Consider the following 16,112-nt stretch of genomic DNA (forward strand, 5'->3'; position numbering starts at 1 on the left):
AGATTTTACTCAAATACAATTAAAAGAAAACTGCCACGGAAGACATGCTTAGAAGTGTTGTTAGTGAAACGGAATCTTTCTGGACTACAAATTAAGTGCTTACTCCAATATGGATAATTATAGTGTGCAATTGTGCAACTGAATTTGTGATGTACAAATTTAACTGCCAGAACTTTGTTGGCTAGTGGGCTATGTGATAACGACATATGAATGCTTGCTTTTGGCAGTTGAATACTGTTGTCAATGCCCTTTGGACTTTATGCAAAATTGGGCTTTATAGGAACTATACTTTACAAAAATCTTAAATATATATTGTAAATTATTATAAAATACTGCAAAAATAATATGTGTAATTGTAATTTCAATAATTCAATGTTTTTATATGTTAACTGGCTATGCAAAGCGGTGCCAGACATGTAGTACTTTGACATTACGTGAATAAAAGAGGTGTGCATGTGCATGTGTGTGTGTGTATAGAATGACGCTTTTTCTGTTAACAAGGGCTGGCTACTTTTTAATCAAAGCTTGGATTACTCAATCTAATTGTTGAAAATAAAGGTCTGCAGTTATGGTTTGACCTGGTTCTAGCATCTCAAAATGGATTATGCCCTGAGTATGCTACCAGACAGAAAACATTACCTTTCTATGGTGTATGCCTAGCTTTGGTATAGCTAATGGGGTTTGATTGGAAGAAAGCCATTGTCTTTTATATTTGGGATTGACATAAAGAACCCATTTCTCATCTCCAGTCACCACACAATCAAGAAATGCTTTTGTGTTATGTTGTTACAACAACAAATTACAGGTGATTGAATGATTAACTTTGTTTTCTTCTGACAAAGTGTATGGAACCCAAACACCTTCTCTGTTAACTTTACCAATCTGCTTCAAATGTTCTTGAATGGTTGACCAAGATGTGTTAAGCTTAACTAATAACACTTCAATCATTTGACAAGGATTTGCTTCCATTTCTGCCCATAAAACATCAAAGATCAAAATTACCCAACCTGAACCTAGAAAATCATTTTTGGATTTATGGACATCTAATGCAGCTGGATAAACATCACAAATGTTTTTTGTAGCTTTTGTTGCATCACTACCTTTCCAAACTCAATAACATGCAGTGTCAAATATGCAACTCTTCTGGTTTTTGGCTTGACATTTCAAACAGGAATGTTATAAAAATGAAATTGATCTGTAAAACAAAAGAAAAGAAGTCACTTTCATTTGCAAAAATATCTTGCACAACTTACTCACAAGCATACACAATCAACTGATTAGCAATACATAAATGTTGGCATGCACAAAAACGACATTACTTTCCAGTCTCCCTCATATTTATAGTACTAAATGTAAGGAATTTATTTCTTAAAGCAGTGGTTCTTAAACTTTTCCACTTCTACACTTTTTCCTTGAAATTTCAAAATACCATTTTCACACTTTCATGAAAAAATAAATTATTATTATTATTTAAAAGAGTAGGGCTATTCCTTGTGTATTTCAGCCTAAGTTTAAGTAGAATTAAGTGATTAAGAGAGGAAAATTTTTAAAAGAGAAAATTTTTCTTCCCTCTGAATTTTTTATTTTCCAGAAAATGTTTATTACAGAAGCTCATGCTCTCAGAAAAGGTGGTTCACTTCCCCAGGAGTGTGTGCATCCAGGTCAAGAACCACTGCTTTGAAAAATATATACAGTAGGGTCTTTTTTTTTATGTGGATTTGTGTCTTCACAGATAATGAATAGTTAGATTAACCATTGGATGTACAGGAATGACTTTGACTATTAATGCAGATACTGATATTTATTATGAAATTCTTTGTGAAGTAAAAATAGTGATATAAAAATTAGAATTAATTTGCTACAGCCTACCTGAAAGTGTAAAAAGAGAAGAAGATAAAAAATTTGAGAAAAACTTATTAAGATGAAACAAAAATAAAAGTTTTAATATGGACAATGAAACTTAAAGAAAAACTTGATGATATTTTAACATCATGCATAACTGTGTTTAGAGAATTAAATGAAAGAGATAGTAACTTTCTAACATTATATACATTCAAAAGATGACTACATTAACGTGTAACACTTAGTGCCCTGAGTCTTTTCTTAAATCAGTAAACAATGCTTCTCTAGCTTTTATAATGTCAGAAGATGGAAAAGCATTGTTTGATGTTTTGTCATATTTAGGGCATTGATTCCCAACACAGAGAACTACTGAGTGCTTCTCACTGAGGTGAATACTCTGGTTTTTCCCAATATCATGTAATAAAATTTTGTATTATATATTCAGACACATTTGGCTAAAATGTTGTTCATTATAGTAAAAACATTTTAATAGTTTTTTATTAATTGTAAACGGTTGCATAAATGACTGCAATCATCTGAGACTGTTTGGAGTGGAGCACAGATTTATGCAGAATTTTGTGTTACCTGCTGACACGGCCTCCACATAAAACAAGACCATACATTAATTGGGCTGCAATTTGAAAAATTTGTAGACCTATAAATTCCCAATGTCATCCATCCATCTGCCCGTACGTCTGTCTTTCCTTAATCTTAAGAATGGGGTTAGATAGATGAAATCCAAGACCAGATGTGGAAACCTTAGGGGTAGGAGGCCCTGATTAACTATATATAAACTTCTGATACAAACTGGAAGTCACATTATTTCAAAACTTTTCTCCTGAAAAAAGTTAATAGATGACTGGCACAACTCTATTGTTAAAGTAGAAGAATGATGTACAGGAGCAAGACACTATAGTACTAATTTGAGATGGAGAGAATATATTTTAAATTAAATTAATTAAAAATTGCTTGCAGCCCGGCATTGTGATGATGTCACAATAAATAATTGCTCGTTGTCTTAAAACATTGTGAAAATCATTAAAATAATATGATTCTAGAATACGAGGGGTGTTCAAAAAGTATTGGACCTTTATTTTTCCCGTGTAAACCAATGATGCACAGGAGGTCTCTTTTGGTGGAGTTGTGGAGGGGACAGTCATGCACAGTCCTGAATTTTTTCCCGCCTGCAGGAAGTGTCAGTTGCTGGCAGTCGGCCTATGAGTGAGGATGTGTAGCAAGCTCTCATCGGATTCCACTAAGTTGGAAAATGACTGAACAACGTGAGCAGCAATATTGCATCAAATTTTGCCAAAAGCTTGGCGATACCCAAGCAGAAACCATTCGCAAGATTCAGCAGGCTTTCAGGGACGATCCTTGAGGCCAAAAAAACCGCGGCAGGTCCACAGCAATGTCAAGGTCATGTTGACAATTTTTTTCAACTCCCGTGGGGTGGTGTATCCTGAGTACACATCACAAGGCCAAATCATCACAAAGGAACTACCAGGAGGTCCTTCGTCATCTTTGTGATGCTGTGCGATGCAAATTACCGGATCTGTGGTCAACCAAAACTTGGCAGCTCCATCATGATAACACACCCTCCCATTCTGTGCATCTGATTTGGACTTTCATCTCCAAACACAACATTCCTGTGGTTTGTCACGCTTCGTACTCTTCCGACATGGCTCCGTGTGACTTTTGGCTATTTCCCAAACTGAAAATGCTGCTAAAAGGAACCCGATTTTAGTAAAGAGAAGACATAATGCGTAATGTGACAGACCGGCTGATGGCCCATTCCAAAAGATGTGTTCCAGCAATGTTTCCAGCAATGGCAGAAGTGCTGGGAGAAGTGTATACATTACCAAGGAGACTACTTTGAAGGGGATTAGGGTTTTGTACCTCAAAATCAATAAATGTATTTTTGCCGACCAAAGGTCTGATACTTTTTGAACACCCCTCGTATTCACATTATAAATGTAAGATTTGTTTAATAAAATAAGTTTTTTTTTTAGAATTATTTTATCACAGTATTTCATTTTTTTCTAATTCATGATATTTAAATTTTCTCTTTTGAAAAGTATAAAAGAGTTACATACACAGAACCAATTTACGGTTCTGTGTATGTAATTATTATTGAGGTGTGGTGAGTAGTTTGTTTTATATAAAAGAGTTTTTCAAATATAGGTTATATTTTATTATTAATACAGTAGAATCACTTATTGTAATCATAGATACTATTATCAGTTGTTTAATTAACCTTATCAGAATTAGCATGTCCCAGAACACAAGTTAAAATATACATATAAAACTTTACACTTATTGTAGAGTTAATAACTTAAGGCATTTTTAAGCTGTCTGTTCATGCTATCAGTTATCATTATCGATCTTAACCAATGTTTAAATATTAATCATTTTAATCATTATTTGTTCTTAGTAATAGTTTAAATTATAGGCATTTCTTACTTCAATCATAAGCTAGCTATTGTTAGAGATGGTACTGCAAAAAAAAAAAGTCACACAAATAATTCTGGATGAATTACTGTTCATCAATATTAATAATAGTTATAGTTATTATACATTTTTAAATTGCTATTTTTTATAATTTTTTTATTATATGCTTATTGCTCATACTTACTTCCCTGCCTCTTAATGTTATCAATCAGTTCAAGCAGGTTTCAGAGTGATTACATTAAGCAGATTCTACTATATAAAAATTTATATAATTAAAATTAATTAATTTTTAAAGTTCTTAAACAGAAATTTATTCAATTGAAAACTTATTATTTGCAGATTGCTTCACATCAGTCAAAATATGAAATGATCAGTAAGGATGAAACAAACAGAAATGCTGATTCAAGTCATGAAAGATATTTAAAAATAATAACAAATCTAGAACAGTCTCTTTTAGAAAAAGATAAACTTTTAAAGTAAATTTTTATTTTTATAATTGCATTTTCTTTTTTAGTCTTCATTAATTTATTCTCTTTTTTAAAAACATTTTTTAGGAAAAGCATTGTGTAGTTAATATTAGTACAGTAAAACCCCAATTATCCAAAGTAATATGGACCAACACATCCTCCAAAAACATTCAGGAAAAATGGACATCAACAGCCATTTTGGATTAAAAATTATGAATATAAAAGATTTATACGATATCATTTTTAAGCTTCTTTTTATACTTTGGTAAGAAATAAACTTCCAACACTAGAGGAGTTATAATTCAGCACCTCAAACAACCTTTACAGCTCCAGTGGTATGTGTTTACACATTTAGCAAACGTTTTCAACCTCATCGAGGTCTTCATCAGGCTACTTTAACTTGTACGAATTAGCCAGCATAGCTTATTATATAAGAAATAAACTTCTTCCAACACTAGAGGAGTTATAATTCAGCACCACTGGAGCTGTAAAGGTTGTTTGAGGTGCTGAATTATAACTCCTCTAGTGTTGGAAGAAGTTTATTTCTTATATAACAAGCTATGCCAGCTAATTCGTACAAGTTAAAGTAGCCTGATGAAGACCTCGATGAGGTTGAAAACGTTTGCTAACGTGTAAACACATACCACTGGAGCTGTAAAGGTTGTTTGAGGTGCCGAATTATACTTTGGTAAATTTAATCATACATATATAAGAACAATATTTTTTACATCATTTATTATACAGCTAATACATACAACTCTTTTAAGAATAAAAAATGTGTATTATTGTAGTTACATTTTAATATGAATGATTATCTTGTATTGAAGTCAAATGATAAAACAAATCATGTATTACAAAATGATTTGTTTCTGTTATCACTTTAAACTTTCTTCTATCAATTACAATATAAGAAAAGCAGTTATTTTTTGTTATTCACTTACAAGTTTGCCTCAGATAATGCAGAACTTTGGTTAATTGGGTTTCTACTGGAATGAAAAACTAGTTAATATTCTCTCTTTGCATATTATTTTTTAGAAACATTTTTAGGTGTACATTTTATATTTATTATTATTATTTAAGAGCACAAATTCAAAATTATTCCTACAGTATTAGTTTATTTTCTGTTCTATTCCCAAATTGTTTAATAGAATGTTAGAATATTTTTAATGAATAAATTATAATTTTAGAAAAATATTTCTTTCATAACAGTCAACTTTAGTAGTAGTTAGTTAATAAAAAGTTGTTTTTAATAATAATTAATATAAACATTTATTTTCAAATTTAGAGAAACACAAAAGAATGAAGAACAGCTTAAAAAAGAAATTGACATTTTAAATAAATCAAAAAGTTCCAGATTAATGTTTGACCCTTCGACAGTTGATCAGTTAATCAATGAAGCCAGCGAAAGCGTTTGGAGACAAGAAGCTGAATATCGAGAACAGTTAAGGAAGAGCATTGCCAATGATATTGACAAATTAGAAGAAAGACTAAAAATATCATCTCTTTAGTTATGAGATATATCATTTGTTATTTCATCAATTTGTAAATACATAATTTTATTTGTTTATATCATTTTGTCAATTTTACTTAAATCTGAGTAAAGAAATCATATTGTGTTATATGTTAAATACATTTTCATTAATTTATTGCATATAAAAATGTAAATGTTATCTTATGAAAAAATATATTTGTATAGTGAAATATATTTTAAGAATTTATTTTATTAATAAAAATATTAAATATTATCACTTGTTAATGTATTTTTTCATTTTCTAATCAAAAGATCAAAATTTTAGAAGGTGTAGTTTTGTGATAAATCACAAGATATCTTTTTATTTTTATCTCCAAGATTTCTTTAATTTATGAATATAAATAGTCTCTTATCTTTAATTGTCGATTACAATAATTGTTATATAATAGTTGAAAATTTAATAATGATAATAATATTATTACTATTTAAATATTTAAAAGGAAATGGAACACATCCAAACTGTTTAATAATTTATCATTTTATCAATGATATTGGTTTATTAAAGTACGATGCAATTATTTATGATGTATTATAGTAGGCTGGGAATAATTTTGCAAACTTTTTATTAAATATCATAAATAATAAATATAGAAATTACTGAAGATGAAATCTAGAAATATTTTAATGAATCAAAGCATAATTTTTTAGCCAAATTAAATTATTTTTAAACAGAATTTAGTATTAACGTAATGAATTTATATTTTATGATAAATTATCTTTTTCTCAGGAAAGACATTTTGCATATGTTCAGATTATTTCTTTTTATAATGATTACTAAAAATAGAATATTCATATTTACCACATTTTTATAAAAATAGGTAGCTATTTTTATAAAAATAGGTAGCTGGAATCAGAAATTCCATCACAAAATATTGATTCAGTTCAAGGTAATTCAATAAAGAAAATCAAATAGTTCAAGTTTTAAAAAAGTGATTCAAATATACAAACTGAAATTGTCAAACAAGACCAAAAGATTTTAATTATCAAATATTTGAGTATCAATTTTTGTTGAGAATAGTTTAAATTTAAAATAAATGACAAAATTTTATTAATTAAAATTATAAAATTATTGATTGAATATTTAAACTATAGATTTAACATTAATTTTTTAACAAATACATTTCATATTTAGAAATTTTAATATGCAATAAATTTGCATATATAATGTATTTAAGAATGAAGAATTGTATACAGATAATAATTGTTTAATAATACAGTCGAACCTCTAAACAGTGACCGTTTCTCATGTTTCCTCAGTGGCCATTGTTCAGAAGTTTGAATATATTGCTTGCAAATATAATAAAAGCCTTATTAATTTTATTGACTGGAATATTGTAAATCTGAATTTTCTAGAACTTTTTTAAATCATAAAATCTATTCCTAATGTATTAAAAAATGAGTTATGGTTCAAGTTTCAGCTACAGATTCATCTATATATATATACTAGCTGTTACCCGCGACTTCGTCAGCGGAGGTTTTGCAAGCAAACCCCATTTACATCCAATATTTCAATAACCATAGTAATTGTTATATAACACCTACCGCTGAAGAGAATTGCCGAAAATCAAACGAACTATTTTCAATTTGATCAATTTTCTGAAACGTTTACAATCGTTCTATAATCGAACCAATACGCAATAACAAATTCGAATTTAAAACNATACATATACATATTTATTATATATATAAGCTAAATATCTCAAACAATTTGAAAACATCACGATTGTAATGACTAGACTTTGTTACGTATCTAATATATTTCGAGTAGCTAGAACTTATGCATATATCAAAAAATAGAACTGAAAGTTTCAAGTTTTGATATAGTGTTTTTTGATTGTAGTCGGCATTGGTCTTTCGAAAGACTTCCCTCCATCATTTCGACAATTATAAATAACAATTCTTAAAAGTTCTGAATGTTATTAAAAATAATTATATTTTAAAATGGCATTTGATAATCTTCAAATAGTGCCTTTTCTCTCTCTTTCTCATCCTACTTTCTTTTTATATATATTAACAATTGTGTAATACAGATGCTTTTCATTAATACAAAAGCACTTGGAAAAAAAGCACCATTTCAGAGGATAACCTTAACCCCTCTGCTTAATTTATAATCTTAATAAAACATAACAATAGAATATTTTAACTGTTACTTTTAGGGATTTAAAACTTTATATATATATAACGAGATATTTATTTTTCTGTAATAAAAATAGCACAATTGCTTAACTTTTCTGAGGGGGATTTTTATCACAAAGTTTAGTAAATTCGAATTTTATCATAAAAAATCGCTATTTTTTAGATAGAGGCGGATAGTTCAGAACAAATTTCCTAGTAAAAAGTTTATTAAAATGTCAAGGCGATCATTTAGGCTTTTATAAAAATATGATTTTAAGATGGTTGAAATGTCTGAAAACTATTACTAGCGTTGGTATTAATAGTTGCATTTTTTCCTCGCCAGATGGCAGTAAATATCCGAAAGAAAATTAAAGAGAGACGTCACGTATCCATATTCTATGTAATGGTCTTAATGATTAGAGAGATGGGAAAAGACTTGTCAGAGCCATCTGTCATTGACAATGTGGGAAACACCTCTCGTGTCCCCGAGGTGATCTTTACAGGAATGAAAAGTTGACAACTACTCGAGACGTCAATCAAACGGCAGAAAAAAAAACAGCGACTGTGTATGAATAGGTTAACGTACGTAATTGTCTATTTTTTAATGATGAATGAGTTCGGCCGACGACAGAATTATTAAATTACCATTTCAGAAATGATAATATGGTATAAATCAAGGAATAATTTCTCAAAAACTATTAGTAATAATCTACAAAATCCCGGAAGTAATCAGAAAACGGAAATAAAACAATATTTCCTCCCCTTTAATGCAATTCCATTTACGACCAACAATGCGTGGAATTCCAGTCATTTGTGTAATCAACTCAGTCGGAGAACATGATATTCGTCTAGTGGAATTAACAATCCCCATTCCGTCAATTTCTTGTTTCCTGCGCTTAATTAAACTCCCATTGTTCTAGAGACACAAAGAGAGGGAAGAAAAAATCTTCCCCAACCTCCGGCCCCTGTAAATCGGTTTACTCCGCATAATTACTATGTGAGAGGGGAAGCCAACTTATAGGTGGTGGAAAATTCAAATTGTACTGACTGACATTTCTCAAGTCATTAAGTCAGAAAGCGTGAAAGGATAGAAGTGTGGTTAGGATAGGCAATCGATATCTCAAACGACGGCATTCTAGCCACTGCGCAGTGCTATGACACTGTCGCTATGCCGACCTGGGTTGCCTTCGCCACCGCCCTGTGTGTTGCCTAAATCCAATTTCTCTATACTTTTCATCTCCCGATTTAAGTAGACAGCGCATTGTTCGTCTTGCAAGTTCTCCATCTCAGTAAGTACGATGTGCATAGACGCATACTTATTTTATTAAAGGAGGGAGTAGAGGATTTTTGTTTATACCTTGACAGGTGGGAGCCTTTGCAAACATCAAACTTAGGATGTGTGATGGTCTTCCCACCTTAATGTAATTGTAATGGAGAATGGAAAGTAAACGAGGTGAGACCAGGTGAGACCAGGTGTGAAGAATTAGATTAGGGGAGTGATAATTCTTTGATTTCCTTTTTTTTAATGCTTTCCTTTTTATGGCCAGTGATGTAAAGGTTTTGCATATTTATCGATTTATCCATGTTAAAGGATTGCCGAGATTTTTAGGTTAGTAGTTATAGGTGGCGTTGTTTTCTATGGAAATTCGCAAATGCATTTCCTGGTTGACTAGGAAGTGTTTCAAATATGACGTCACAGTGCAGCAGCTGATTTCCGTCAATTTCAACATAAGCTTTCTTTTCACCCTCGAGCACCTTTTAATTATAATTTAAATCCATAAATAACATTAAATAAGCTTTTAAAAGAATAACTATTTAATTTTTTTATAATAATTTTTCTATTTTAGATAAATATCGTCGTCTTAAGAGTACATATACATAATTAATTAACATATGTTGACAATTTTTTTAAGTTTTAAAATTCTCAAATTTAATCATTTATTTCAGTTTAAGCATTCGAAATATCTTCAATTTGTTTTTTATGTTTAAAGTATTAAATACTATTTAAAACTTTTTTGTAGCAATGAAGCGTTAATTAATATTAAATTAATAAAAGAGTAATTAAATAAAAAAAGTGTTAAGTAATAAAATTAATTATGAGTTTATCCGGTTAAATATCTGATTTAGTATAGGAGATAACATTGGTTTATTTCTATCACAGTTAATCTACTTACGCTTAAGTACTATTTGCAATAATGGGAACGTACAGATGAGAAAAATTTATCTGTCGTTTACCGTCCGCTAATACTTAAATATTAAACGACTTTAATGAAAATGGTTATTTAGTTAACGTTTATTGTAATGAGGCAAAGTACTTAGATATTTATATTCAATAATAATGATTCTAATGCGAATTAGGAAAGGTAAATGATCGCAGATAACATTAATTCCGTGATTTTTCTTCCGTTTATTAATACCTGTAGCATCTTTCTAGTTCGAATTCCGAAGTTGTTCGATATTTGATCTTATTTTCTTCCATTTTTTTCCGGGTGAATAAAGATTTTTCGATGTGAAATATATATATTATAGTAAACGATTAATTAACTACAAGCGATTGATATCACTGGCTACAAATATTATCAATTGATTTATAAAATCTAAATTTATATCGATTTTTCGGATTATAAATTAATATATTGAAATCGCTTCGAATAAGTGAATTAGCTTCTCTTAATCTGCAATCATTTTCTTCGCTTAATTTATAATCTTAATAAAACATAACAATAGAATATTTTAACTGTTACTTTTAGGGATTTAAAACTTTATATATATATAACGAGATATTTATTTTTCTGTAATAAAAATAGCACAATTGCTTAACTTTTCTGAGGGGGATTTTTATCACAAAGTTTAGTAAATTCGAATTTTATCATAAAAAATCGCTATTTTTTAGATAGAGGCGGATAGTTCAGAACAAATTTCCTAGTAAAAAGTTTATTAAAATGTCAAGGCGATCATTTAGGCTTTTATAAAAATATGATTTTAAGATGGTTGAAATGTCTGAAAACTATTACTAGCGTTGGTATTAATAGTTGCATTTTTTCCTCGCCAGATGGCAGTAAATATCCGAAAGAAAATTAAAGAGAGACGTCACGTATCCATATTCTATGTAATGGTCTTAATGATTAGAGAGATGGGAAAAGACTTGTCAGAGCCATCTGTCATTGACAATGTGGGAAACACCTCTCGTGTCCCCGAGGTGATCTTTACAGGAATGAAAAGTTGACAACTACTCGAGACGTCAATCAAACGGCAGAAAAAAAAACAGCGACTGTGTATGAATAGGTTAACGTACGTAATTGTCTATTTTTTAATGATGAATGAGTTCGGCCGACGACAGAATTATTAAATTACCATTTCAGAAATGATAATATGGTATAAATCAAGGAATAATTTCTCAAAAACTATTAGTAATAATCTACAAAATCCCGGAAGTAATCAGAAAACGGAAATAAAACAATATTTCCTCCCCTTTAATGCAATTCCATTTACGACCAACAATGCGTGGAATTCCAGTCATTTGTGTAATCAACTCAGTCGGAGAACATGATATTCGTCTAGTGGAATTAACAATCCCCATTCCGTCAATTTCTTGTTTCCTGCGCTTAATTAAACTCCCATTGTTCTAGAGACACAAAGAGAGGGAAGAAAAAATCTTCCCCAACCTCCGGCCCCTGTAAATCGGTTTACTCCGCATAATTACTATGTGAGAGGGGAAGCCAACTTATAGGTGGTGGAAAATTCAAATTGTACTGACTGACATTTCTCAAGTCATTAAGTCAGAAAGCGTGAAAGGATAGAAGTGTGGTTAGGATAGGCAATCGATATCTCAAACGACGGCATTCTAGCCACTGCGCAGTGCTATGACACTGTCGCTATGCCGACCTGGGTTGCCTTCGCCACCGCCCTGTGTGTTGCCTAAATCCAATTTCTCTATACTTTTCATCTCCCGATTTAAGTAGACAGCGCATTGTTCGTCTTGCAAGTTCTCCATCTCAGTAAGTACGATGTGCATAGACGCATACTTAATTTATTAAAGGAGGGAGTAGAGGATTTTTGTTTATACCTTGACAGGTGGGAGCCTTTGCAAACATCAAACTTAGGATGTGTGATGGTCTTCCCACCTTAATGTAATTGTAATGGAGAATGGAAAGTAAACGAGGTGAGACCAGGTGAGACCAGGTGTGAAGAATTAGATTAGGGGAGTGATAATTCTTTGATTTCCTTTTTTTTAATGCTTTCCTTTTTATGGCCAGTGATGTAAAGGTTTTGCATATTTATCGATTTATCCATGTTAAAGGATTGCCGAGATTTTTAGGTTAGTAGTTATAGGTGGCGTTGTTTTCTATGGAAATTCGCAAATGCATTTCCTGGTTGACTAGGAAGTGTTTCAAATATGACGTCACAGTGCAGCAGCTGATTTCCGTCAATTTCAACATAAGCTTTCTTTTCACCCTCGAGCACCTTTTAATTATAATTTAAATCCATAAATAACATTAAATAAGCTTTTAAAAGAATAACTATTTAATTTTTTTATAATAATTTTTCTATTTTAGATAAATATCGTCGTCTTAAGAGTACATATACATAATTAATTAACATATGTTGACAATTTTTTTAAGTTTTAAAATTCTCAAATTTAATCATTTATTTCAGTTTAAGCATTCGAAATATCTTCAATTTGTTTTTTATGTTTAAAGTATTAAATACTATTTAAAACTTTTTTGTAGCAATGAAGCGTTAATTAATATTAAATTAATAAAAGAGTAATTAAATAAAAAAAGTGTTAAGTAATAAAATTAATTATGAGTTTATCCGGTTAAATATCTGATTTAGTATAGGAGATAACATTGGTTTATTTCTATCACAGTTAATCTACTTACGCTTAAGTACTATTTGCAATAATGGGAACGTACAGATGAGAAAAATTTATCTGTCGTTTACCGTCCGCTAATACTTAAATATTAAACGACTTTAATGAAAATGGTTATTTAGTTAACGTTTATTGTAANTACCAAGGAGACTACTTTGAAGGGGATTAGGGTTTTGTACCTCAAAATCAATAAATGTATTTTTGCCGACCAAAGGTCTGATACTTTTTGAACACCCCTCGTATTCACATTATAAATGTAAGATTTGTTTAATAAAATAAGTTTTTTTTTTAGAATTATTTTATCACAGTATTTCATTTTTTTCTAATTCATGATATTTAAATTTTCTCTTTTGAAAAGTATAAAAGAGTTACATACACAGAACCAATTTACGGTTCTGTGTATGTAATTATTATTGAGGTGTGGTGAGTAGTTTGTTTTATATAAAAGAGTTTTTCAAATATAGGTTATATTTTATTATTAATACAGTAGAATCACTTATTGTAATCATAGATACTATTATCAGTTGTTTAATTAACCTTATCAGAATTAGCATGTCCCAGAACACAAGTTAAAATATACATATAAAACTTTACACTTATTGTAGAGTTAATAACTTAAGGCATTTTTAAGCTGTCTGTTCATGCTATCAGTTATCATTATCGATCTTAACCAATGTTTAAATATTAATCATTTTAATCATTATTTGTTCTTAGTAATAGTTTAAATTATAGGCATTTCTTACTTCAATCATAAGCTAGCTATTGTTAGAGATGGTACTGCAAAAAAAAAAAGTCACACAAATAATTCTGGATGAATTACTGTTCATCAATATTAATAATAGTTATAGTTATTATACATTTTTAAATTGCTATTTTTTATAATTTTTTTATTATATGCTTATTGCTCATACTTACTTCCCTGCCTCTTAATGTTATCAATCAGTTCAAGCAGGTTTCAGAGTGATTACATTAAGCAGATTCTACTATATAAAAATTTATATAATTAAAATTAATTAATTTTTAAAGTTCTTAAACAGAAATTTATTCAATTGAAAACTTATTATTTGCAGATTGCTTCACATCAGTCAAAATATGAAATGATCAGTAAGGATGAAACAAACAGAAATGCTGATTCAAGTCATGAAAGATATTTAAAAATAATAACAAATCTAGAACAGTCTCTTTTAGAAAAAGATAAACTTTTAAAGTAAATTTTTATTTTTATAATTGCATTTTCTTTTTTAGTCTTCATTAATTTATTCTCTTTTTTAAAAACATTTTTTAGGAAAAGCATTGTGTAGTTAATATTAGTACAGTAAAACCCCAATTATCCAAAGTAATATGGACCAACACATCCTCCAAAAACATTCAGGAAAAATGGACATCAACAGCCATTTTGGATTAAAAATTATGAATATAAAAGATTTATACGATATCATTTTTAAGCTTCTTTTTATACTTTGGTAAGAAATAAACTTCCAACACTAGAGGAGTTATAATTCAGCACCTCAAACAACCTTTACAGCTCCAGTGGTATGTGTTTACACATTTAGCAAACGTTTTCAACCTCATCGAGGTCTTCATCAGGCTACTTTAACTTGTACGAATTAGCCAGCATAGCTTATTATATAAGAAATAAACTTCTTCCAACACTAGAGGAGTTATAATTCAGCACCACTGGAGCTGTAAAGGTTGTTTGAGGTGCTGAATTATAACTCCTCTAGTGTTGGAAGAAGTTTATTTCTTATATAACAAGCTATGCCAGCTAATTCGTACAAGTTAAAGTAGCCTGATGAAGACCTCGATGAGGTTGAAAACGTTTGCTAACATGTAAACACATACCACTGGAGCTGTAAAGGTTGTTTGAGGTGCCGAATTATACTTTGGTAAATTTAATCATACATATATAAGAACAATATTTTTTACATCATTTATTATACAGCTAATACATACAACTCTTTTAAGAATAAAAAATGTGTATTATTGTAGTTACATTTTAATATGAATGATTATCTTGTATTGAAGTCAAATGATAAAACAAATCATGTATTACAAAATGATTTGTTTCTGTTATCACTTTAAACTTTCTTCTATCAATTACAATATAAGAAAAGCAGTTATTTTTTGTTATTCACTTACAAGTTTGCCTCAGATAATGCAGAACTTTGGTTAATTGGGTTTCTACTGGAATGAAAAACTAGTTAATATTCTCTCTTTGCATATTATTTTTTAGAAACATTTTTAGGTGTACATTTTATATTTATTATTATTATTTAAGAGCACAAATTCAAAATTATTCCTACAGTATTAGTTTATTTTCTGTTCTATTCCCAAATTGTTTAATAGAATGTTAGAATATTTTTAATGAATAAATTATAATTTTAGAAAAATATTTCTTTCATAACAGTCAACTTTAGTAGTAGTTAGTTAATAAAAAGTTGTTTTTAATAATAATTAATATAAACATTTATTTTCAAATTTAGAGAAACACAAAAGAATGAAGAACAGCTTAAAAAAGAAATTGACATTTTAAATAAATCAAAAAGTTCCAGATTAATGTTTGACCCTTCGACAGTTGATCAGTTAATCAATGAAGCCAGCGAAAGCGTTTGGAGACAAGAAGCTGAATATCGAGAACAGTTAAGGAAGAGCATTGCCAATGATATTGACAAATTAGAAGAAAGACTAAAAATATCATCTCTTTAGTTATGAGATATATCATTTGTTATTTCATCAATTTGTAAATACATAATTTTATTTGTTTATATCATTTTGTCAATTTTACTTAAATCTGAGTAAAGAAATCATATTGTGTTATATGTTAAATACATTTTCA

General features: G+C 29.6%; 2 protein-coding genes across 2 annotated transcripts; both read left to right on the plus strand.

Annotated features, from left to right (window-relative positions):
* Positions 1-4,634: 4,634 nt before the first annotated feature.
* LOC111625957 lies at positions 4,635-6,395 on the plus strand. Its single transcript, XM_023369219.1, has 2 exons — positions 4,635-4,766; positions 6,043-6,395. Exons 1-2 carry the CDS (start codon positions 4,657-4,659, stop codon positions 6,263-6,265), a joined length of 333 nt encoding a protein of 110 aa, XP_023224987.1. The 5' UTR covers positions 4,635-4,656; the 3' UTR covers positions 6,266-6,395.
* Positions 6,396-14,211: 7,816 nt separating this feature from the next.
* Positions 14,212-16,112, plus strand: LOC111625956. The gene is made up of 2 exons (XM_023369217.1): positions 14,212-14,483; positions 15,760-16,112. Exons 1-2 carry the CDS (start codon positions 14,374-14,376, stop codon positions 15,980-15,982), a joined length of 333 nt encoding a protein of 110 aa, XP_023224985.1. The 5' UTR covers positions 14,212-14,373; the 3' UTR covers positions 15,983-16,112.

The sequence above is a fragment of the Centruroides sculpturatus genome, unplaced genomic scaffold (assembly GCF_000671375.1).
Source record: "Centruroides sculpturatus isolate CEXI.00-Female unplaced genomic scaffold, Cexi_2.0 scaffold448, whole genome shotgun sequence".
Lineage (NCBI taxonomy): Eukaryota > Metazoa > Arthropoda > Arachnida > Scorpiones > Buthidae > Centruroides > Centruroides sculpturatus.

Bases quoted from the DNA above. Each gene is read 5' to 3' on its own strand.
- LOC111625957 (XM_023369219.1), top strand. From the start codon at position 4,657: ATGATCAGTAAGGATGAAACAAACAGAAATGCTGATTCAAGTCATGAA. The intron at 4,767-6,042 runs GTAAATTTTTAT...TTTCAAATTTAG, and splicing joins GAAAAAGATAAACTTTTAAA to AGAAACACAAAAGAATGAAG.
- LOC111625956 (XM_023369217.1), top strand. From the start codon at position 14,374: ATGATCAGTAAGGATGAAACAAACAGAAATGCTGATTCAAGTCATGAA. The intron at 14,484-15,759 runs GTAAATTTTTAT...TTTCAAATTTAG, and splicing joins GAAAAAGATAAACTTTTAAA to AGAAACACAAAAGAATGAAG.